Below are 25,644 nucleotides of genomic sequence, written 5' to 3'. Positions count from 1 at the left end.
CAGGACTTCTTTGTTGATACTTATTTCATCCTGGAAGCTATACACGCATGAAACAAGTAAAACATTGATGCTGCATTCGAGAAGCACAAGGAAGAGAAAAGGTTAAAAAGGCAATCTTCATTCTTCACTCCTTTAAGGGTATCAAACAGTGGAGGTATGGGAAAAGAAGCTCAATTACTTCATATCACAGAAAAGGGATACTACCTATATCAATTGGGTATCATTTCACAAAAAGGAAACTCAGTTTTTGATTTTCATGCACAACACTTATAGCTCATGGGGCAACAAACGAAAGCAGAAATCTTATCTATAATTCCATGACATGACAAATTACACAAAATTAATAATTATATGTTCGTGTTGTTCAAATTGATGTAATTTTGATAGATATTATATTTATAAGATTTGTAACTAGTTAAACAATTATTTCTAGATGTGAAGAGTATTTAAGAGGAGCTTATTTTGTATTCTATTAGAAGACAGTAGCTAGAGGAGAAGAGGACAATTATGGTGTTTAATTTGCTAGAAGACAATAACAAGAGGATCATACGAAAAGTTGGTGAGAAGTTATAGAGAAAAAGTTGTGATGGACATTGATTATGCCGATGAAATGGCAGTGATGGATAATACAGAGGATGGGCTGCAGTAATCCACAAACCTAATCCCTCACTACAGTTCTTATGCTAGACTGAAGCTCAATGCCAAAAAGACACTGTGTAAAAAGTAAAAAGTAAAGTAAAATTTATGACATCACATCATCACACATGTCTACAAAATATCATCGCACTATGTGAAAAAATATATAATAAATATTTCCCCATCAACATTAATTATTTATCAAATACAATATTTAAAAACAATTTTATCAAAAACATTATCCTATTTTAAAAACTTTCCAGTGGAATAAAGATTTATAAAACGCTTCTTTGCCACATAAGGATGGAACCAAAGATAATTGTTATGTTTCTCTTTATTACTGACATAACTGGCTCCCTCAATTCTTACTAAAACTTCATTAGAAACATTCCAAATAAAGCAATCATTTGTAATACTTTTAGAAATCATATCTATCTTATATCCTTCTAATTTAATTTTAAAACCTAAAACTGTCACAGAGATCTTGACGTCCGGAGGGAGTTTGTTCCAATATGGAAGAACTCGCTCCGGGAGAAAGGACTTCTGGATATTCTTGACCTTTGTCACACTTTTACTACATCTATTGGATGAAACCAGATTAAGACCTGATCTGCTTGGTCTGAACAAGTCTGAACCATAATCAGTCATACCATTAATTACCTTAAAAGCTTCAATAAGGTCCCCACGTATTCGCTGCTCTGCCAGCGTTGTCAAATTGAGGATTTCCAGTCTACGGCTGTAAGGAAGAGTACCCACCTCATCAATCAGACGGGTAAACCGCCTCTGGACGCTCTCCAGCTCCAAAACAGTCCCCCAACTTCCATGAGCCGCAGGTGGATTCCACAATTGGACACAATACTTAAGATGAGGTCTTATTAAAGCTTTAAATATAGCAATCATAACAACCTTTTCTCTAATAACTAAATTCCTTACAATCCAACAAATCATATGATTTGCCTTAGCAATACATGCTTTGATCTGTTTGTTCCAAAGCAGGGAGCTATGGGTAATAACCCCCAAATCTTTTTCCTGTGCAGATACTTCAAGTTCTATACCATTAACCTTATAATTTAAATTAGGATTGTTGTTAAAATTAATATGCAATACTTTGCACTTGGCAGGATTAAATTGTAAAAGCCAAATACTTTCCCAAACTTCTAATTCTTCAATATCTTCAGCAACACTACTGTGGTAAGCTGCATATTACCAATTAATTTAAGAAAAACATTTCTTCCCATTTGTATTCTGTTGTTTTCTTGAAATTGTTGTTTTCTTGTATTCAGTTTTTTGTTGCGTGGCTACACTTGTGAACTGATATGATTACCGTAGCTGTGCCATATATTCTACCTTGTTTGTAGACAAAATACATTGCACATATCAATTATTGTAATGCTGACTGTTTCCGACGATATAATTTTGCAAAGATCAAGCAAGATGACATTTATCAGTGAATTGCTAAACAGTGCAGACGTTATCAAGTATAGGACGGAAAACTAGAGGATATGATGAATAATAGTAATATAAGGATGTGCTCGCTAAACAACTCAAGCAAGGTTATTAAGCCAAGATTTCACAAAGGAGCTTTCAAAAACAGTTCAGAAACCCATACAAACAGGGATCACTAAGCTAAGCAGAAACATAATGGTGTTTAATTTGCTAGAGGAGAATAACGAGAAGATTGTATGAAAAGTTGGTGAGAAGTTTAAGAGAAGCCTAGGGTTGAGGCTAGGCATTTGGGGAAGGAGATGAAATCATCTGTATGGCCTGCGAAAAAAAAACTTTGTCCTCCTGGAAACGAATGATGAAGTTCGCAGGTGTACTGCACTGCTGTTGAATCTATTGAAACCCTCAGATCATCGGTTCTGTTAGACTGCGGTGGTACGGACAAGTTGTTAGAATGCCAGACAACAGATTACGAAAAGAGGTCACGACGGAGACCCAGAAAACGCTGGTTGGCCTGTGTACTCTACAGCCTGTGTACTCTAATGCCTGTGTACTCTAACATATACTGCTGAAGTTACAGGTGTTCAGAACATCTGCCAAGATGCAGTAATATAATTAGCATTGAACTTATAAGGTCGTATGTAAGAGATTTGTGTTGCATGCCATTCTCAGAACTAAAATACCTTCTTTCTGTAATTAGATTTAAAGAAAGGCCAGATCAATATTGCAATGTGTCAACGAAAATTATTGCTTGTGGTTTGGCAAATTTTGTTCTGTCAATTTCGCGAGGCTCAAGAAATTTAAAAAATTGTAAAGCAAGAGGTCTCACTGGAAGGAAGAAAATAAAGTCATTTGTAAGTTTGAATACAAGATGGAGAAAAGGATAATTGAATAAATTACATTCAATTTCAGCAATGGCCAATTGGCTGACTATAAGGTCGTGGCCTGAACAAATAAATTTTAAAAATAGTCAAGTGATGCTAAAGCAGAGCACAAATGTGTAATAAGTTAATAGATTAAAAACTGATTCATGTGATGCATTACGCAGAGCACAAATAAAAATACTGATTCAATGATTAAAATTATAGCTGTGAGTGTCAAAGTCATTTGTAAGTTGAATTTAATTCGCTATTTTAAAATTTTGAGTCTTTCCACTTATTCCATTTAAAGACACTTAAGAAAACAAACAGCACTGTAAAAGCGGTTGGAATTCTGTTAGGTTTTGTCTCGGATCAGTGTGCTTTGAATGAGACTGAAGTATAGTATAGTATTGTGGTTTACGCTGCGGTCGCGGTTCATGTGGATTTACTGAAGGGTACTGCCTACATTTATATTTGATTGTAATTAAAGATCTTAAGGCGTTAGTGCCGACTAATGCCTCTGGGTAATGCTCCTCAATCATACAAGATAATAGATCTTTTGGAACAACCCTGGCCTTCCTCATATAATCCTTCATGACGAAATTCCCGTGTCCCGATTATTTGGCTGTGTCCACTGAGAACATTTAAAGAGATGTGTACTTTGTAATTTTGCATAGTTTTAACAAATTATTAGCTTACTCCCTAGACAAGGCCATTGATTCACTGAATGGATGCTGAAACCGTTACCTACTGGGGACCACAGGCTATAATGTTCATGAGCGCCACTATAGCGAGCCCATCACGATTTAGGGGTCGTTCACGTAAAACGTAATATAATCAGCTGAAGGGGTTCCGAATGATTACGGTAGTGTAATTTTGACACAATAGCTATTGAGCTATGTAAAAAACTGATTAAAAATGTTCCAAAAAATTATTACGTAATATGTGAACAACCCCTTATCAACTATCCCACTGTACTTCAAATAACATCCGTTACTCTGATTAACTACCCTAATATAAACCTAACTCTAACCCTAACCCGGCCTTATCCTAAACCTAACCCTAACCAATAAAAAGACTGGAATGGGCCCATTTTAGTGTTTACCAATGTTCAGAAACATAGCATGGCGAATCTGAATTAGCTGAACCCTCTCAAACGCGCACCCCTTTCAAACAGGCACGTATTTGCTCGTGGAATGGTTAGTACAGTAGTCAGTAGGCTCAGTACAGCGTGCATAAAATGTGTTTTGTAATAATATCATATCATTTCAATAAACCTTTTTAGACGTTTATGAAAGCGGTTTTTGACAAATGTCTTATCATATTCCATACAACCTGGGACCCCAGGCTTTACTGTTTATACTTTATAAGCATGCAGATATGGCGGAGTGGTAGGTTGACCATTGTTAATGGTCTGGCCCGGCGCGCGCTACTTCGTAGCACGTGCCATCGAGAAGAAAGCGGCGCGCGCTACTTCGAAGAAATTTAGACGAGTAACATCCGTCAAAGTAATAAGCCGAGCCCCGCCCAGTTAATTCCATATTAAATTTGAAAATCTTATACAGTACAATGCAATTTTATGTAACACTAACCATATGTTTATTGTTTGTGTTAATCTGATATAATGACACGGATCTGTGCAAAATGCAAATGGAAATATTATAATATTAACTAGACTCGAAATAATATGCTATCAATAGGTGCCTAGTTAGATACGTACATGGTGAAATTAACAATTTATTTGATCGGTTAAGCGCCGCACGCCAATGATAATTTAATTTAGATTTCAGAACATTTGACATTGCGCAAAATAATTAAAAGCATTTTTACCCTACGTTATGGGGGGTGATTCGGAATCAGCGTCCAAAAATACACCGATATAATATCGATCAATTTCATACCCAAAGGGCCTTTTCACAAGAATTTTCTTAAAATTTGGGCGAGCGATTTGGTAGGAGCGGTCATGAATAGGGAAAAAATATTAAAGCAATTCCAATGGTCCGTGAGTTTTCTATTTATCAGCGGTCTAAGATACTGCGCCACAAAGGGACTATAGTTGCTCTAACCAGAGCCCTCTCGCATGCAGTAGCGCGCGACCGCCGGAGGCGGCAAAGATCCTACTTGTGAAACAAGCGCGTCACGCAGTACGCGTAGGCACATGGCTATGTGAAGGACTATAGTGCAAAGAAACTGCTTCTAACTGCTGCTGACTGCTGTTAACTGCTGCTAACTGCTACTATTACTAACTGCTGCTGACTGCTGCTAATTAATTGACGATGTCAATTCATCTCAGCTCGGCGCGGCACAGTAGCGCATCTCGCCGATCTAGTGAGAAGCCTCATTGAGTTTGTAGGTTAGAACCTACCAGGACGCGCGCCGAGTTGGACTCGTCGTATATGGAACAGATATTTTACGAGTATCACCCGTAAAGCAGTTAGCAGCAGTTAGCAGCAGTTTCTTTGCACTATAGTCTCCCTGTGAGCTGCGTCGCGTCACGAATGCGCCTTCCAATCACTTAGATATGAGGTGATTCTAATTGTCATACGTTGTATGACCCGCCTCGCACGAGTGCGCGGCTCTCTCTGTATCGCGTAGAAACGCTATGCCTGTATCGTAGAAACGCTACACTTAGTGAAACAACAATGGGGGTCACGACATACAAAATTCTATATACTACATTTAATATATTTTGAGTCATTATTAACACATATAAGCATTGTCCACACCATCACATTCAGCTGACTACGATTAACACATGTTTATTGAAAGCTTCTACAAGTTAAACCAATAACCATCGTATCTCTTTATATATGTTTCTAACCCAACTCCATTCATATATCTGCCAAAACCACAGTATCTGCCAAAACCAACATGGCCTAAGTAGAAAGGGGCCTTGACGTTGTCTCCCGCTTGGCCCTGCATCCCAAGCTGACGGTTGGCCTCCACTCTAAAGAAACTTACCTTCAGTGGAGGCCGATGGTCAACAATTAGCGATGTAAGAGCTTGGCGAGTACAAATCCTGACCTCCTTTTACACCTTTGGGACGACTTTCGCAAATGCGAGAGGAATGACCCCGAGGAGGGCTCCATTGGTTTTAGTAGGTTGCATATTAATAAAAAAAAAAATTAAAAAAAAATTTAAAAAAAAAAAAAACACTGAAGATGTATAATGTATATGTATAATAGAACATATCCGTAAGATTAAAGTTAAATGGAGTTGGGTTAGAAACATATATAAAGAGATACGATGGTTTAACTTGTAGAAGCTTTCAATAAACATGTGTTAATCGTAGTCAGCTGAATGTGATGGTGTGGACAATGCTTATATGTGATGGAGTGGTGTCAAGGATGGAGGGTGGGGGTGGTGTGAATGAGGTGAGTAGGGGGTGTGGTCTTCGTTTTGGTGAGGAGGTTGCGGAGGGAGGTAGCCGAGGAGTGGTGACTTTAATGTCGTGTTGTCCGAGTATCTTGGAGATGGGTTTGGATAGGGAGGGATGGAAAGGAAGAAAAACACGAAGGGCATGTTCACGGGTCTGTCGGTTGAATGAGGCTAGGGATTGGTGGCGAGGGGGGTTGGTAAGGTTAAAGAATTTCCTGGTTCTTAATATTTGGATAGAGCAGTGAGGACGTAATAAGTATAAGTACTGTATATTTATCTGTCCACCATATCAACTGTTATTCTACACGCCTTAATTCACATTAACAATATTATCGTCCGTCTTGCTTGTCTGTTATTTCAGAATGATTTATTAATGCAATTTGTAATCATTGACTTATAATTTTGTCGAGTAGCTTATTTGCATACATTTTGTCATTATAATCTGCTTCGCTTAAATTATCAGAACAGCCGTACCATTTTAGAACGAACTCCAGCAGCCTATAACCACCCTGGTAATATAGCCAGGCTGCTCACCCGTACTGTTAGTGTTACTAATATTGAATTGGTCTAAACAATGGCACATCAATCATCGGAACTGTTTACCCCAGGGCCCAGACCAATTAAAAGTTACGCCATTTTTCCCTCCATTTCTTTATACACCTAATGTATTTTTTTATAGAATGTTATATATATAGAATGTTTTTATTGCACTAAGTATAAAACTTCAGTGTAATTTTTAAAAGTTTAAACTGGTTCCGGGATAGAATTAGAATCTTTTTATAGCTCATAAATGAGCCACTAATTACGTAAGCCATCCTAGGGGAAGCCGGTTTGGAAAAGCCTAGCATAATTTCTGCACAATTTCTATTTGGAATATGGGCATGGCTCACAGAAGGGATCAAAGGGGGTTATTGTTAAAAGTAAGGTCTGAAATGGTTGAAATCTGGCTAAATTAATATGCGAATGACCCCATATCGTAATGTATCATACTTTAAAGCAATTAATTATGTTATGATTTGCTGAACAGTTCAAGGTTACTCCTTTATCAATTCTTGACAATAACTCTTTAAACTTGACAGGAGTATTGTTTTGCGAGTTTTATTCCTTCGAATTGTTTAAATATAGTTGTTTACTTATTATGTGAAGGTGACTGTAGTTTGTTCTGACACTTCCTCTTTAATTTCAAGTAATTATAGCGATTAGAGAAATCATAAATGCTCAGGCCAGGGAGTGTTTGTTGAGTGAAGGCCTGGACTGCTTGTTGCAGTGATGTGAGCATTTTAAATATTCTGTTACATATTATAGCTTTATAGTATCCTATTTTTAGGATGGCGTGTAGTTCGTGATGGACTCGCATGGTTGCTGCAACCAGACTATCTACCCCTACGCGAACGATCGCTGTAGAACTGGACACCGTAATCCTTGTTACCAATTGCTCTTCTCGGCTTTGCTACTTGGAATGTTCGAGGTTTGACGAAGACAGACAAGCAGTGCTTGCTTGCTAACGACTGTGACAGGTATGACTTGGACATTATAGGGATTCAAGAGACTAAAATTTGTCAGTTTGAGGATAAGAAACTACCAGGAAATCATCGCCTCCTTTTGTTTGATCAGAAGACAGGACGTCATGGTGGACTGGGTTTCTTAATCAACGCTCGTGTAAATCATTATTTCCGTTCATTTCATCAGATCAGCGATCGAGTTGCTTTCATGGACTTTTTTATTCCATCCAAGTTTGTTAACAAACCACCATGCAAAATGCGAATCGTGAACTGTTACAGTCCAACCAACCCAAAAACTTTATCAAATCCGGCTGCTACTGACCAGTTTTACTGTGAGCTTCAGGAAGCAATTAATGTGCCTGCAAGACATGAAATCTGGATCCTAGGAGATTTCAATGCCAAACTTGGCAAAAGGTCTGATCATGACTTTCAAAATGGCCTTCATAAGAACATTGGAAGGCATGGCGTTGGAAGACGAAATGAAAATGGTGGGAGATTATTGGATTTTCTTGTTTCTAATGGTTTGTTTGCTGCAAACACTGCATTTCGTCATTCCAGTCGTCATATAACCACAAGAACTGGTTGGGTGAAAGACAAGAAGACCAAAAGAAGTCGCCCTTATTTTTCTCAGATTGATTATGTTTTATGCCGGTCACGCAGCACTGTTTTTCTCAATGATGCAAGGGCCTATGCAGGAGCTAAACTACATTCTGATCATAAGATTGTAAAAGCTACCATAGACCTGAGGCAGCAAACTAAGTTATACCGAAACAGTACATCAGCTGCTAAAAGGTACAACACGACATCGCTGGTTTGTAACAAGGAACTACAAGATCAGTACCAGCAAACTGTCACTCAGCAAATTGACAGTCTTCCACCTTCCGCTGACACTAAGACAGGATTTGAACAGCTGTTTGAAACTATCAAGTCTTCAGCCTCTAACACTGTGGGTGTCAAGAAGAAAACCCAAAGACATCATCATTCACCAGATCAGCATGTATGTAATATGTCTGACGAGAGACACAAACTTTTACAAGAACTGAACGACAATTCAGTTAGAGACAGGACAGTATTGAGAAAACGTATCAATAAACTCAAGAACGATATCAATAAACGTCTTAAAGTGCTAGAGACAGCTCTAGCCAACCAACTAGCTGACACCATCAACGCTGCAGATGACACGAAGAGGATGTTCGAGGCTACCAGAGCTCTTGCTGCCAACAAAGAGTCAGAGCCAATATCTGTCTTCAACTCTGAAAATCAGCTAGTTGCAAGTGACGATGAGAAAGCAAGTATCATTAGAGAGTGGTTTAAAAATCACTACACCAGCTCAGACCCTCCTTTGGTACCTTTCACTGGACTCCCACGTCCTCTGAATACTCCTATAACTTCCTTAGAAGTCCAATATGCTGCTTCAAAGTTGAAAAATGGAAAAGCAGTAGGTCCTGATGAGATTCCTAATGAGCTGCTGAAGTACGCACCACCTGTATTCTTCCAGCAATATGCATGTCTCATTAATCGATCATTCGAAGTACATGAGCATGTACCCTCTTTTACGGAAGGGTTTCTAACCCCTCTTCAGAAGCCAGGGAAACCAAAAGGACCTCTAAAGAGCCTCAGACCTCTTTGCCTTCTGAATGGAACTAGGAAACTGCTCTCCTTGATAACTCTACACAGAATTCAAAGACAAATTGCAGAGTACACAGGACCATGGCAAAATGCCTACAAGGCTGGTCATAGTTGTGCCAATATTGTCTGGACTCAACGAATTCTGATTTCTGTTGTGAAAGAGAAGAGATGGGAATTCCACAAGATGGGAATCGACATGAGCTCGGCCTTCGATACCATCAAGAGATCAGTTATCCTGGATCTTTTGGCTGATGCTGGTTGTTGTGAGGATGACATTCGTTTGGCGAGATACTTGCTCTCCAACACCAAATTGAGGATAAAAATCAACAACACCATTTCTTTAGAGTTTGAAACATCCGAGGGTTCGTTTCAAGGTGATGCTGCATCTGGTGCATTCTTCACACTGTACTTTGCTGGAGCTTTGTACCACTTCCGTGCAGTAGTGATTACCATTCGGCCTAACCCACCGTTCAACCCCGAGACCCTCATGCCTATTGAATGGGAATACGCCGACGATGGCGATTTTGCAGATGAGGATGAGGAAACTCTTAAAGAAATGCTGCCCATATGTAAGGAGATCCTTGAAGAATGGAACCTGTTTGTGAACGAGGACAAAACAGAACATGTCCACTTCTACATTGCAGATAAGGACGAGGTAGACGCCAAGGGTGAACCCGTGAAGAACAGAGAGCCCTGGCGCAACACTATTTCTCTTGGATCCAAGCTCTGCAGTAAGGCGGATATCTCTCGCCGATGCATCCTTGCTTACGTTGCCTTTGAGAAATACAGCAAGGTATGGGCAGAGAAATCCCGCATTTCTCTTCCTGTAAAAATCAAGCTGTATGAAGCATTTGTTACCCCTGTTTTATTGTACAACTGTAACAGCTGGGCAGCTCCACAAAACATTATCAATAAAGTTGATGTGTGTCAACGCAAACATCTAAGACGTATCATCAACATGACCTATCCCCGCATCATCAGCAACAAGGACTTGTATGCTCGTTGCAATGTAACTCCACTTTCAGAGAGAGTTCATAAATCCCGCTGGAAAATGTTTGGGCACATTCTTCGTAGCGACTGCAACTCACCACCACAACTAGCTCTAAATTTTGCTGTTGATAGTATGTCAAATATGAGGGGAAGGATTGGTAGACATCAATGTAATATTTTAAAAACTATTTTAGACGATTTGAATAAAAGAAAGATTAATTTGAATAATAGTGACGACTTGACAGACTTAAGGTATTTAGCCTCGAACCGCCAATTGTGGAGAAATTTATTTTAAATTTGTTTAGTTCGATAATTTCAGTTTTAAGTTCAATTTTTTGCATAATTTTTGATTTTGATAAGTTCAGTTTTAAGTTCCATTTTTTGTATTTATAGTAAGTTTTCAGTTCTACAAGTCTTTTAAGTAGACTTATCAGGTCTTTAGGATGTTCTTAGTAACTACTTTAGATTTGTGTAAAGTTTGATAATAATAGTATTATGGAAATTATATTTTCTGAGTTGCGGAATTTTTATTTTCTATGGGCTGCCTTATATATTACAAAGAGGATTTTTATAAATTGTACCTGATTTTAAAGATTTTTACCGTTTTATTAGGTATTAGTATTACATTTATTGTATTGGTTTATTAATAATAATATATGGTCATTGGACAATGACTATTGATGAAATTGTTTGAGTAAATTGTTTGAAGATTATCTTTCTTCTCAAAAAAAGAACAAGAACAAGAATAAACAATAAAAAAAATTCATTTTTTTCAGCAAAAAAGTCATGAAGATAAATTAATATTTACTATTATATTAAAGATTGCAATACCTACTTTTCTCAATCATCACGAATTATATGATTTTTATCTTGCCACAATTAAAAACGTAAATCGAATTTTGTATTTCAATACTCGCAATTATAAGTACCATACATAGTATTACAATTGTAATTATTGGAATACAAATTTCGAGTGCAACCATGCTCAATGTTCATTCACAAGTCACATTTGTTTAAACAAGATGGACTGGGATCTTAGAATGTGAATCCACATTTCCTTTGTAGAAGACTACGTTTCCTGCCGAGCTTCCCCAATTCTGCACCCCATCACCCTTGATATACCAGGCACCGTTACTTGGGCGATACACAGCGATCCTCAGCTTTCCCTCATTAAAGTAATCGTACGGGACCGGAATATCACCCTGCATACCGCACTGTACGGCTACATTACCACCGCTCAATGCCCAGGAAGCTTGGATGGACCCCTTGATGTACCAAACTCCGTTACTTGGTCTCCAAACAGCAAGACGAACTATCCCGTCCCCAAAGTAGTCTCCAGGAACTGGTATATCACCACTCATCCCGCATTGTAGGGCGATATTCCCGTTGCTTTGATTCCAGTGTAGTATTCTGTTGTCTCCCTTGATATACCAGACTCCATTGCTCGGTCTCCAGACAGCCAGTCTTAGTTTCCCCTCGTTAAAGTAGTCCATGGGAACTGGGACATCTCCTCTCTGTCCACACTGCACTCCTATATTTCCCGAACTTGCTGCCCAGTGCGAAGTTCCCTTTCCTTTGATGTACCAATACCCAACGGAAGGGCGCCAAACAGCGATGTCCACGATGCCGTCTCCGTTGTAATCTCCAGGTACCGGGACATCACCATTCATACCACACTGGAGTGCCACGTTTCCAGCTGAAGCACCCCAGTCCTTTTCCCCTTTACCCTTTATATACCTGAAAAAGTGCTGTTAAGTGCATTAATTCTGATTGTCATCGATGTTTAACGCCCTATTTATCTGTTTTCATCATTAAACGTTGCTGACGATCAAGGCCACATCATAAAGCTAAATTCTAGTTTGACGTACCAGTATCCATTACTGGGTCGAAATACTGCGATCCTTTTGCTCCCTTCGTTTAAGTAGTCTCCAGGTACGGGGATATCGTTCTCCGTTCCACACTGTAGTCTGTGATCCCCAATTCTCCACCAACCACCAACATCCTGTTTCATAAATACATTTTAGGGAAGGGCCGGGCTGCACCCTACAATTTATCTTAAAGCCCCGTATCAATTTCAAACGTCTTGCGATGAAATGTCGACAAATGAAATTTCGTGCACATCCATCCGGCCTTGCACCTTCATTAGCACGAGACAGGGAACTCAAATACTTCGTAGTTTAAGTGAGCATTACTGTGAATGTAGTCAGTGGTCCCGTCAGTTTTGTAGCGTATGGATGATCAGACGCGTGACCATTTATCGTGGTCCATATACCGAGCACCACAAGCAAAGCTAAAACTTCTCTCATCACCTTTGAGTTTGATAGTGTGTTAAACTTTAATTGAATAGTTTAGCTCTAAGTTTTATTAAAACTCTAATTTCATCAAAACTTTTAAAATCTAAAAGTCAGCAGACGTTTTACCAACTGAGATAAGAAGGGAAAATAATGAAATGGAAAGACAAATGAAAGTGGAATTGTTATGACCGGGTTTATTTTAATTATGCCTTTATGTACAGTTATGTTAGGGTGTGGAGTTTACTGTGCCTGGTTACTTAAGATTAATATTAATTATAGAGATGTTCGCTTTCTTAATTGTCTATATGGGGCTGTACGGTGCGGTAGAACGGCTGAGTACAGATGTTGTGTACTCAGGCCCGGCTGCAAGGAATATGCCATTGAATCTCGGTCTCAATCATGGCCTGACTTACAATTTATTATTTAGTTTATAAGGGCTCCTTAATCATGAGTCAGTGCCGATGCCTTTAATTCTAATGGTGTAGTTGTGGCCTAGTATTAGGTTAATTAACGGGACGGGGTTCGAACTACGACTCCGGAAATGCAGAAAGTATTCTAAGGATTCAATTTAGGTTTAGATGTTTAATTTGTAATTGGTTGTTGATGCAGTAAAGACGAGTATATAGGTGTTGCAACGAAATGGAACTAATAGTAGTAATCAATTTAATATAATAATGCAATATCAACAAAACGTAAAAGTAATAATATCAGGTAAAATTATTTAAACGTCCAATCAACGATGGCGTCAAATACGTAGGAAGTAGGGAGGATCATGACATCGAGGTAGACGAAGGTGGACGAAGAGATAATCGGGCAGCTTGAGTGACAACCAACTATGAGGATTAAAGGCTATGGCGACTTATAAGTCAGGAAGATAGTAGGTTCGGAACGAATCCTGAAATGAGGGAACGATAACATTATGACGTATAATAACTGATGTAAGATAACTACCTAAATGTGCCGACGCACTATAATAACTAACGTAAGATGACTACCTAAATATGACGACCACTTTACATATAAATATCTATATTGGGATCCCGAGCTCTCAGACGTACCTTTTAGGGAATATATGAGACACGGATCCTTAGAGGGAAGGGGTAGCTCTAGTATTAGGAAGAGTGAGCAAGTGTCAGCATATCCGAGAGCTGCGGAAAAATCCCATTTGACCTGATGCGACGAACCCTTATATAGTGTGAGTACGGCGTCCTCCAGTCTGTGGTTATCTTCTTGTCTAGGAGGCCCATTTAGTGTTATCTCTGCGTTATCTCAGGTTTCCAAGGTAAAAAGGTTATCTGTTTGGAAGTATGGGTTGCAGGACGGTCAGGTGACGTCTTTAGGTAAGAATCAAATTCAAATACATATAACAGGACATAACAGGAATCCGCCATCAGTAGGATCCTAATCCTATTACCTTTCAATTATAGTGTATGTACTAAGAGCGTCAACTTGTGGGTGAGATTTTATGTCTCAAAACCCAACATATTATACACCATTGGAAAGTTCTCATTGAGTAGAGTCATATGGTACCAAGTTTTGGGGAAATGGCTGCTCCTAGCGGAAGTTATAACCCGTCAAAGTCCCAAAAATGATCAATTTAGAAAATGGGGCGGGACATCGTGTTTTTAAATTTTTTTACGAAATTTTTTTACAGAATATTGTTAATCACATTTTTTTACACAAGATTTGCTGTATGCCGTAATTTTATTTTCCGACATTTGAATCAAAAATAATTTTTATTTGGATTTCAAAGTACGCGCTACGCCGCGCAGTTAGAAATCGCAATAAGGAGATTTAACCAAATTTTTTGTTGCGCCATTTTTATTCTCATATCAAATATGCGCTGATACTTTTCGGTCGAATTTCTTTTTGTTGCCGCTCATAGCAATTAGCATAGAGCCTCAATGCACACACCGGTATATTTAGATTGATAGTAGTTGTTTTGTTGCACATTGTAATATATAATATATAATGCAGATGTTACTAAATGATCTTGAGAGGGTATTTAATATAACTGAGTTAGTGTTACTGCGTTTTGGCTGTGATGTGCTGGAGACTACTAGAAACTTGTTCTAGTATAGAATAGCTTAGTGGATCAGGATGTTGCTAAATTAAATCCCTTGTTACACTCGTTTAGTTCTGGACAGGATTTGAACGTTTTACACTTTTATCAGATCATTTCAATCATGCTTCATACCGAAATTACAATTAACCCATTCAAGCCTTGTATAAACAATAACGGACAGTATTCTGTGTTAGAAAAAATATATGTACTTCCAATCGAATCGTGCAATTGCCTTGGTACACAGGTGCACATTCTTTGATGCCCGAAACGCATTCCAAGCTCTAGATATCTGCCTTCAATAATGGCCTATAATCACATTTGCCAAAAAACAGCTGCTTTGTAATGCTGGTGTGTCCCACTTAGTTTGATTATCTTAGTTAAGCTGTAATATCGAACTCGAAGACCTGTTTCGTTATTATTTCTTGAAATGCAGGTATTTGAAGGTTTTGAAGCAATTTTTTCAATTAATCTATTTTCCTGGTGTAGAAACAGACCTAACTTGATGTATATTGTTTATTCTAATTAAAGTATATTTGAATTTAAAATATGAACTTCAAATATCATTATTTCTAGCTGAACCAGAATTTCCTTTGGGACGAGATGCTGTCCTGACAAACATTATTGTATGCTGATATAATAATTAACAACCGATCCTATGGGCTGAAATATGTAAGTACTTTGTTCAAGCTTGATGTGACCTTTTTTATCTTAGTATACTTATGACTGCTTTAGCTCAGCCTTTATAATAAACTTGATAACCTCTTACCAAGCGATTGTGGAGAGAAATGACAGTCATATTTACCATTACCATTTTACAACTTTTTAACAGTACCACCAACTGACTGTAATTTTCAAGCAAGAATTATTACTGATGAAAACCCATTAAATACCTAAAACTGCGTTGTACAAACACACTTGTTTATTGATAGTTAACATTAAGGATGGTTGATGCCTGTTAAGTTCATTACAGTGGAGTTCCCACCTACGAGTGGTGGCTGAGAGGTGGCGCGCCTGAGAGGTGGCGCGCCTGAAAGGTGGCGCGCCTGAGAGGTGGCGCGGTGTATGCAGAGTATGATAATGTCAGCCTTGCCGCGGACGCGATAATTCAAACGTAATGAAAGCTAATGTCAGCTGCGCCGCAAGGCTGACATTATCATACTCTGCATACACCGCGCCACCTCTCAAGCGCGCCACCTCTCAGTTTACCACTCGTAGGTGGGAACTCCACTGTTATGCTCATCTACTTACCAGTTTATTTACAGCCAATTCTTATCATTGTGACTTTAGCAAGTGGATATTTTCAATGCAACATTTAAACATCGTTTTTAGGCAAGATTGGGCAATTTGGTTTTGATCACTGGATTGATCACCAAAAGTTACTTAATTGAATAATAATTTGAAACTAAATCATTCGAAATCACTGATTAAGTGCCATTGATTGAGTGAAGAAATCACAGATTAAGTGCCAGGATCATGTATCCGGGCAGATCTTAAAATGGTCATAACTCGGCTTAGTTGTAAACAACGAACTTGAAGTTATAGGAAAGCACTTCAATTATCAAACCAAGTCCAAATGTGTCTGGAAATTTTGGAGTTCCTAACTCGAAACGTTCTCAATTTATGGTGACAATAGAGAAAAAGAGGGAGTGTACAACCCTATACAATCTCACTAGTGACAATATACCTTTATTTACTTTTGAAACACTGAGACAGTCTGAGTTCTTTAGCTTTGATCAGTATCTGATGAACGGTGCTAGAGTTTCAAAATGATACTTTGACAGCTCTGGGTTTTTCAGCAGACATATTCCCAATTTGAGCAGCTTCGAAGCGTGGCTTTTCTGCAATTTGTTCAAACACATCACAAATTTGATCGCCAAGTTTCTCTCCTGTATCCTCCTTGAGACTAAAAATGAAGACATTTCTGCAATCTGCTGCGATCTTCTTCAGCTACAACATTCCAAACTACTTTCTTCAAGTTTTCTGCCGTGAAAGTGGAGACAGAGCTGGGGGAAGGGTTTCCTCTGCATTTTTTGCTGATTTCTGAGCACTGATGATTTCACTTTTCATTTCCTCTATCTTTTTATTCGTGGAGAATACGCTGATATTAGACAATACCCTAAAACGCATCAAAAAGGTGCTTTACTAGAACGTCCTTGTTTGGTTTCTTGAACTTCTCGAATGTGATATCACTATCTTCATCAAAGTTTATTGTCTTCTTTACCTCAACCCAAATACCAAGATCATTAGAAGCATCTGAAAGCTGGTCAAAATGTTTACTTGACTACATTAGAGAGTCTAAGTACACATCTTCCATAACGTACTCACAATTGTAAAGCACCGGACACAAAGTAGCAGATAAGTCGTCGAATTATAGCAATAAGAGATGCACATGTAAGAAATGTAGTAAATCAAAGTTTTCACTTTTTAGTCCCCGTCGGATCACATGATTTCTCTCCGCATAGAATTGGTTCCCAAATAGTGGTTTTACAGTACCGTCGAGCTAGAATAAAGACTCCATAGTCCATATGAGTGTGTTACGTATTGTTAAGCTAGGATCTTAGCATTTAGCAATAAGGTGTCAGAGAGCTAAGAGATGACAGGGAGTGATTGACAAGGTTCGACCGGGATCCCGGTTTAATCTCGGATTTTTTAAAAAGGTAAAAAGGGTAAGCTGTGCTTGTGCTTTTTATCAGTTGCGGATACCAGATTTTAGTGTAAGTGTTAAGTGCTGGTTTTCTTAGCTATGATCCCGGTCCCAAATCTGGCTGAATCCCGGTCCCGGCGTATACCTGGTTCCGGCACTCCTTTCCAGTCCCGGCCAAAAAAGCAGTCCCGGTCGATCCTTGGTGACAGAAGGGGCGGTAAATTTTGTTTCTGATGTTGGTCAAAGAGCGTAACTACTGTATAGCATTGAACCTACACAGTTTTAGTACCCCTCACTTGAGTACTTGTGAACCATAGTCCATACTCCATGACCACTAATTGGGAACCAATTCTGTGCGGAGAGAAACCATGTGATCCGACGGCCAATGGGACCAAAAAGTGAAAACTCTGATTTACCGCACTATTTATCTTTCCCCAAACTGTACTGTAAGTCCGGGTTTTACTGTATATATTATCACGAAGATCAGCCCAGGCTAGTAATTGCCATCCTGATATTTAAAGTAAATACCATTTTATTTAGAAAATAAGTGCTTACTTTCTATCACCATCTTATCAGTAATACTAGGCAAAATAGTGATACGTATACACATAATATAGTGCAGAGTGCTACATAGAGATCAATTGTTTCATCTTAAGTTTGTTACGCAGCTTACGCTCATACCTGGTAGTGGTAGTGGTACCAGTAGTAGTGATAGATTGCCCGACCCTAATCGTGGGTTTTAATCACGTGCTTCATGCTTGTTATAGGTGGTTATCAGCTGTTATGTTCTAAAAATTATAGCGCTCATTGTAAGACGTAGGTTCAATGTTGGTATGGTTTTAATTAAATTAGTTACCCAGAATTTTATTAAGATATTGTAACGTAATAGCTTTTTGAGTTCCGTTATTTTGTTTAAGTGTAATTGTTATTCAAAACATATAATTTCAGGTGTTAAAAGCTTGGAGCAAGACACATTACGATCGATGGCGTTCGCTGACTGATGCATTGCTATTTACTGCTGACTAGCTTATCCTTTTGTTGCCTCTAATCAGTGATGAACACCAATTAGAATCAATTGCAATCGATTTAATTCACAGGATATTACGATTGTTTACAAGGGCCCTAGCACCTGTAGTTTAAGTTATTCGATCCGATTTTTATTAAATAACGCCATTTTTCTTTTTCTGATCTATTATTAGAGCTGTCAATGTCTTCATCTTACATTTATTGCTGCGATGTTTTACTTTATTTTATGTATCAGTTGAGACTAATTAATGAATTTGACAAATTGACAAGTTTTAAATTTTTGATAATATTTGATATTTCGCCATATTTATAATTAATGTGTTATCAGTAGTCAATAACTACACGATATTATGTAATGTATTTGATTTCTGTTTGTGTGTACAACCACTCCCGTGCATAGTAAAGCAGGCGGAGACTTGCACGTGCACGTGTTAAGAATTTGGAGCTAAATTTCGATCATTTACTGTTGAGTTTAGAGTGTTCTACGAAATAATAGCATGTATCTTCGGTTGTGATATAAATTTTATGATACGATAAAAATTGATTTCTAGCTTCCTCCCTGTGACAACGGATTTTCTAGTATGTCTTTAGAGTAAAATAAAGGTCGAGACATATTTATATGGTACGAAATTCGGGGATTTTTGGAAAAAATGGGGAAAAATCCCCGTATTTTCGTACTGAATTTCTGAAATTTCGAACTGAATTACTGAATTTCTGAAAAAATCCCCATATTTTCGTTCCCCCATAATTTCGATCCCCGCTAATTATGATCCACATAAATATGTCTTGTAAGGTATGCACCACATACGATGGAATCAAACATTATACTTCGATCAATTATGCGCAATATCACGAACATCTTCTAGACCGGCAACAGAAATCAAACTAAAATGATGCTAAATTCATCTTGTATTGTACTGATTACAATTACGATTCACTCGATGTCAGAACAAATTCGGGAACTAAGACTTGTGAAATGGTAGATACCTATAATCTATATTTTTATACTCACTATTAGGGATACGGACAGCATTACAGCAATAGTCTTTAATGCTTTAAATGTTCAATAAACTCCTCGCATGTTTGGGTGTACATCAGCATACTAGTTGCATACCATAAAGATTTAAGATATAACCTGATCTCGTTCTATTCACAAACGGTTCTAGATACAGTTGGGAGCAAGCAGGCCATAAATGGGGGCACCAGGCCACCATTTCATTAATTTATGTATTGGTTAATTAAGTAATTAGTGACGTGGCTAATTAGTAGCTGAACTCTCTACAATTAATTCCAATTATAGTTGTTAATAACTAGTTTCAGAATAAGTTAGATTCACATTCGACACAAAAACCGAGAATGCACTCTGGCATTGTTCGTGCGCTGCTCGGGAGAGCACGTTTCCTTGATTTGTGTAGGGGATTTCACACTTGTATGAGTTCCCTGGTATTTGGAACATTTTCAGGTGGTTTAATGGTTAGTACTTGTCCCTAACAATTAGAAAAACCGAGTTTCGACATCTTGACCCACTCAGGCTACTCCCAAGGGCCACGCCCACCCCAAAATTACTGAAATCCAGGTCAAATCAAGAATGAGAATCTTTACCCCTGTAGGAGATTTATGTTCCGGGGTATTTGGAACATGATTTGGTGGTTAGATAGGAAGTACCTGACCCCAACAACCAGAGAAACTAATTTTCGACGTCTTGACCCACTCAGGCCACTCCCAGGGACAATTCGAAACTATTTCTAGGGGATTTGAAATCCGTGTCAAATCCCCTACAAAATCCCCAACAAAATTCAGGGAAACGTCTTCTGCTACGTTACTCGGAATTGTAACGCGCAATTTAACAATTTGTAGACAATGAAGCGCGCCGCGAACCACGCGGAATATCAATTGTCTCTTTAAGTATTTCAAACTCTGTTGACAAAATAAATTTATTGTGACTCTAATAATGGATTAAAAATTACGGCATACAGCAAATCTTGTGTAAAAAACTGTGATAAACAATATGCTGTTAAAAAAATTTGTCAAAAAGTTTAAGAACACGATGTCCCGCCCAATTTTCTGAAGTGACAATTTTGGGACTTTGACGGGCTATAACTTTCGCTAGGAGCAGCCATTTCCCCAAAACTTGGTACCATATGACTCTACTCAATGAGACCTTTCCAATGGTGTATAATATGTTGGGTTTTGAGACATAAAATCTCACCCACAAGTTGGCGCTCTTAGTACATACACTATTATCCTTATCGGTAAAAATTGATTATATTTATACTGCACATGATTCCTTTCTTTATTTTATCAGACTATCGACCTAGATGGAGTCCGGAAGTGGAGTCATATACTTGTGAGACTGTGCCAAGTACTGTTATTCGGTACGAAAGAATGAGTAAGTCGCAAGAGGGTTTTCCACATTGCAGATCAGGAAAGGTCACACAGTGTATGCTTATATGGAAATCTAACCATGTAACGAATATATCATCACGCCGCGGAAACTGAAACAATTGCGGCACTTGCAGAATTTCTGTTCATGCTCACCGTGAGTCGTGACTAAGTCTGAACTGTGGAGTGTGGAGTTGGTCTATGGAGAGCAGGGAACTGATACTTCCAGACCGTCGCCAGCAAGATTGCTGTAGTTTTGAAATTGACAATTATCGTACTTTTCAATTTCATTTCTATTCGCGTACTTACGATAAAGGTTGCTTTTCGTTTAAGTTGACTTTTAGATTAAAAGAGCTAGATTGACTTAAGTTAATCTGTAGAGTGTAGAACCACTGATAATAACAAGGCTCATTAGTAATTGAATTCGAAGATGCAATTGAAGGTACCGGTAGGAAGTTGAATGTGCGATAAAATGGCCGTTCTAAATAACAGGATTAATGGCTGCCCAGTCAGTTCGTTACACGGAGCATTGTATTTATGTTACCCATTGTTTCACGCTTTCTCATTCTCGTTTGCATTTTGATGATGGCCGTCCAGTATTGGTCGATCTCCATGCCTCTTTCTAGTTCCCCGCCCTTGACCGTCTTTATTGAAGGATGGCTGATGCTAGAAAACGCAAGGGCCAAGGCGATGTTATGCTCTGTGCGTCTATAAAACATCTTTTGGATTCGAATATAATATTAATAATGTGAATCGTATTTTCTACTATTCATTAATTCTTCAGTGCAGTTTTGCGTCGGTTTTAGGTTTTGTAGTGTATGGTAGTAATATTCAAGCGAAAGGAATCTACAATCTTACTATGTATATATAAAGAAAGGAATCTACAATGGTTCTAAGTCGGCGCCACCCTTAATCACCTGGAAACTCTGGTAACAGGAGTGGCGCTGCAGTGATCATCATGTTACTGACCAGCGCTACTTGAGCCAATTTAGGTTAAAGAACAAACAAGCTCGTAATATAACCTTATAGTGTCTTTCTCATACAGTAAAGGGATTTGAAGCAATCCAAAAAACCGTCATTAACTGACACCCCAATTACCTGTGATTAGTAGACCATGTATTCAGAGACGGAGAGAAGTGCGTTTGTTGCATCCGGAAAGGAGGTTACAACAGATGATGTGATCGAGGAACTGTTCAGACAGCGAACCTGGAAATACACACTGCTCCTGATGTCTCTCATGATAACCTGGTTTAACGGCCCCACCGCTGTGTATCTCACTTCTTTCGCAGGTCTTCATCCTTGCATATATTTTCATGCGTTTCACATGTAGCCCCAATAGCTACAAAAAATAATTGTTTATGTCGATAGTTTCATCTGATATTCTTTCCCATTCTTACATATGCCAACGTGATTGAAGTTCAAACAGTTGGGTCGACACAATTATGAATTATCGTATTTCCAGGAATTGATCCAACCCCAGAGACCAACTGGTCTTGCATATCCCAAAAGTGCCAAGATTATATTACATCAAATAACTCTCTGCTTCAAGAATTTCCCTGCAAAATGACCGAAGAGAAAAATGGAAAAACTGAGCTCGTTTTAAAGTCCTCTGACATAAAATGGGAGATGACTCATTCTTCATTTTCTGTGGAATTTGATCTGAACTGTGGTGTTGGGTCCAGTAAAGTATTGAAAACACTTCTCTCCTCCATTGTTTTTGCAGGAGGCCTGACCGGTCTGATTCTGGGAGGGTTTCTGTATGATCATATCGGCAGAAAGAAGACAGCCGTATTAGGATATTTCATTGCAGTGTTGATCACGTTTTCGGGAACCTTCTGTCACGACTACTATTTTTTGCTGATCATCAGATTCCTTCAAGGTCTTGGAATGTACTTGGCGTTCACTGGAGTGTACATCATGACAGTTGAGTTGGTTCCAGTCGAGCAAAAGAATTACATCAACGGTTGGGCAATGTGTCTCTGGGCTTTGGGTTACCCACTCGCAACAGCGGTAGGGTACTTGATTCCTAACTGGAACTATATGTTCCTCGCAGCGGCCATCATCATTGCAGTTATGAACGTACAAGTATTGTTTTGCCCTGAGCCCCCGAGTTTTCATGTTATCAACAACGATATCGAATCTGCCAAGCAATCGCTGAAAGCTTTACAGCTCTTAACCGATTCTAAATTGGATATAGATAACATTGAGATATCGGATGCCGGGAAAGTTCGAGATAGGAATCAGACTGTTCTTCGTCAGCTAGCAGACCTTTGTTCCTACCCAAGTCTTCTACTGGAGACATCGATCTTAATGTTTTTGTGGTTCTTTGTTGGAATGGCCTACTACGGTTTTAACTTCGGCTGGAGTTCCATAGTTCCAAATAGATATCTGGGATACTTGATGGCTTCAGTTGGCGAGTTGATAGCTTATATATCTGCAGTGCCGCTGATAGCTCGTATTGGTCGAAGAAGAGCTATGATGTTGATGTTTGTTGGGGCTGCTATATTTTACTTGATAGCCATTCCGGAGGTGAAGCTAGGTAAAAACACCGACTGGACTTTGGAGAGTGTTTCTTGCCTGATTGGAATAATCTTTGTATCCGGATGTTTTTCTGGAGTCTATCTTTGGACTGCAGAGTTGGCTCCTACTTCCCACAGAGGTTTTGTGTTCTGCGTGTCCTCCAGTTCGGCCCGAATTGGCTCCTTCCTGGGGCCTTACATCTTCAATAACTTATTTCCCATCACCCACAAAGCTGTTCCTCTGGGAGGCTTGGCAGTTCTGGCCCTCCTTTGTGCACTTGGGTCGTTCATTCTAGTGGAGACTGGAGACAAGGAGACAGCCCTTACCGGGGAGGATGTTGTTGCTAGAAGAAACCTTCACAGGTACCGCATATTTCAAACAGAAAAATAACACTCACACTTGAAATTCCAGTCAGTGTGTCATCATATGACAGAACTACGGCGAACCCATTACAACATTTAGTATCCTTACGTTGTCGGACTCAGACGAGGAATTGGTGGCCTTCCTTAATGGAGACATGTGCATGCTCATTCGGAAGATGAGAGAACGGAAAGTTAAAGTGCTCAGGATAAATGATATCGCCGATTTGTCAGATGGGTAATTGCCTGGGGCTCACAACCTAATGAATTTCCCTAAAACTTGCTACCCTCCCCAGACATCTTAATATATTTTCTCGTATGATGTCACTTGAGCATCTATAGTACGTACGTTCCTTTTGACCTTTTTTGCATGAAACTTCGGATTTCAGTCATCCAATATATTTCTAACCCCCGTCGGTAATTTTCGGTATATTGTTGACAGTTGCAAGACTAATTTAGGCCATGTATTTATTCGGAGGGATTTAAAATATAATTTTAGCACGTTCCAGTGTAGTCATCGGCTTCAGTCAAATGTAAATACTTTGATGGGATATCTACTGGTGATCTTGATTCCAAAAAGATGAACGACAAAAACAATGGATTATTTAATTAAACTCCGCAATATAATCTAGTCGACCCACACTCCACAGCAAAAGAACGCTCGTATAGGCATCAATTACCGTTGTGGTACACGTGTGGTAAAATTGTATATTATTTGGTACTAGTGTAACCCGGCCTTCGGCCAGGATTGCACTGCCGCAGTTAAAAAGGGTAGGAGTAATTACCCGCTGATTCAAAGCCCGGCATTAGGTGAGCATTGACACACGCTGCAACCCCTTTTGAGCGCGCGCCGGCCGAGAGGTATACAACGTGTAGCAAGGTGAGCAATTCTATTCGGAGTACCCTCACGTATCCAATAGTACCTTAAACAATAATCTCATAATCATTTCTTTCTCGTGGGTAATTAAGTCATTATTAGGCACCACATTCCATGATCGGCACTATACCGAAAAAAACCAGTCCCGTAACTCTTACCGTTTTTTTAATATAACCGCTCGGAAATTTCCCGCATACACACATACACACGGATTTCTTGAGATTAATAAGGCGATAATAATTATATGTAGGACAAGATCAGTGCAGTGGCACGCTTTGCGCTTGTAGTTGTACTGGCGGGTTTTACATCTGATACCGGATCCCTGTTTTTATGTCTGTGTTTTCTTTCTTCTGTAACTTTAAGCACAATGGATAACAGTTAGCATTATAATAATAAGACCCATACAGCTTGTTATTAATGCTAATGGTCGCATTGTTAACAAAAGATCGAACGCTAAGCTATTTTGTTGAATTGTCTATCGATGATGAACTGACCCGGCGCACGGTTATAGAATGAAGCCATTTAGTTTTACCGCACTGGAATATAGCATATCTGTATAATATACTGCTCTATTCATGAATTTGACCATGCCGCTTTACTTCCATTTTAGTCTCTGTTCTCCAATACTGCACATTCTGGATAAGTTCCCCCTTCACTTCGTCAGTGACTGCGTTTGTCCCATAGTCCAGTGGTCAGTGTTATTAATAGAAATAAGTATTTTAACGAAATTAATCTTTTCGATTGAAGAATTGATTGAATTACGAAAAAATTGCAAAACTTTTTGTAAAAAGTACAAAAGAACCCAAAATGGAAAAAAAAACGTTATAAACAAAAAAACAAAAAATCTAATTAGCAAATTTTAGCTTTACTTGTTCTCAAAAAGCTTATGTGTAATTTGAATTATTGATAATATTTTTTTGAATAGTGAATTGGCGAAGAGATACAATTTGAACTGAAGACTATTTTATATGGATTTATTTTAGGAATTGATTGAGTTAAAATTGTTGTGCAATGCCAATACAATAGAGATATTATTTTT

The 25,644-nt window shown here is 38.7% G+C and overlaps 2 protein-coding genes across 2 annotated transcripts; one reads left to right on the top strand and one right to left on the bottom strand.

Annotated features, from left to right (window-relative positions):
- Positions 1–11,103: 11,103 nt before the first annotated feature.
- LOC134816850 (uncharacterized) lies at positions 11,104–13,895 on the bottom strand. Its single transcript, XM_063825850.1, has 4 exons — positions 13,791–13,895; positions 12,631–13,627; positions 12,307–12,440; positions 11,104–12,175 (listed from the first exon to the last, which is right to left on the bottom strand). The coding sequence occupies exons 2-4, from the start codon at positions 12,742–12,744 to the stop codon at positions 11,452–11,454; spliced, it is 972 nt and encodes a 323-aa protein (XP_063681920.1). The 5' UTR covers positions 12,745–13,627; positions 13,791–13,895; the 3' UTR covers positions 11,104–11,451.
- An 8,066-nt stretch (positions 13,896–21,961) lies between these two features.
- Positions 21,962–25,440, top strand: LOC134819621 (solute carrier family 22 member 7-like). Its single transcript, XM_063829648.1, has 2 exons — positions 21,962–22,138; positions 22,312–25,440. Exons 1-2 carry the CDS (start codon positions 21,964–21,966, stop codon positions 23,757–23,759), a joined length of 1,623 nt encoding a protein of 540 aa, XP_063685718.1. The 5' UTR covers positions 21,962–21,963; the 3' UTR covers positions 23,760–25,440.
- The last annotated feature ends 204 nt before the right edge of the window (positions 25,441–25,644 follow it).

Source organism: Bolinopsis microptera, chromosome 1 (assembly GCF_026151205.1).
Source record: "Bolinopsis microptera isolate Bmic1 chromosome 1, MBARI_Bmic_1.0, whole genome shotgun sequence".
NCBI lineage: Eukaryota > Metazoa > Ctenophora > Tentaculata > Lobata > Bolinopsidae > Bolinopsis > Bolinopsis microptera.
Note: the sequence above shows the minus strand (reverse complement) of the source record. Positions and strands in the feature narration are given on the sequence as shown.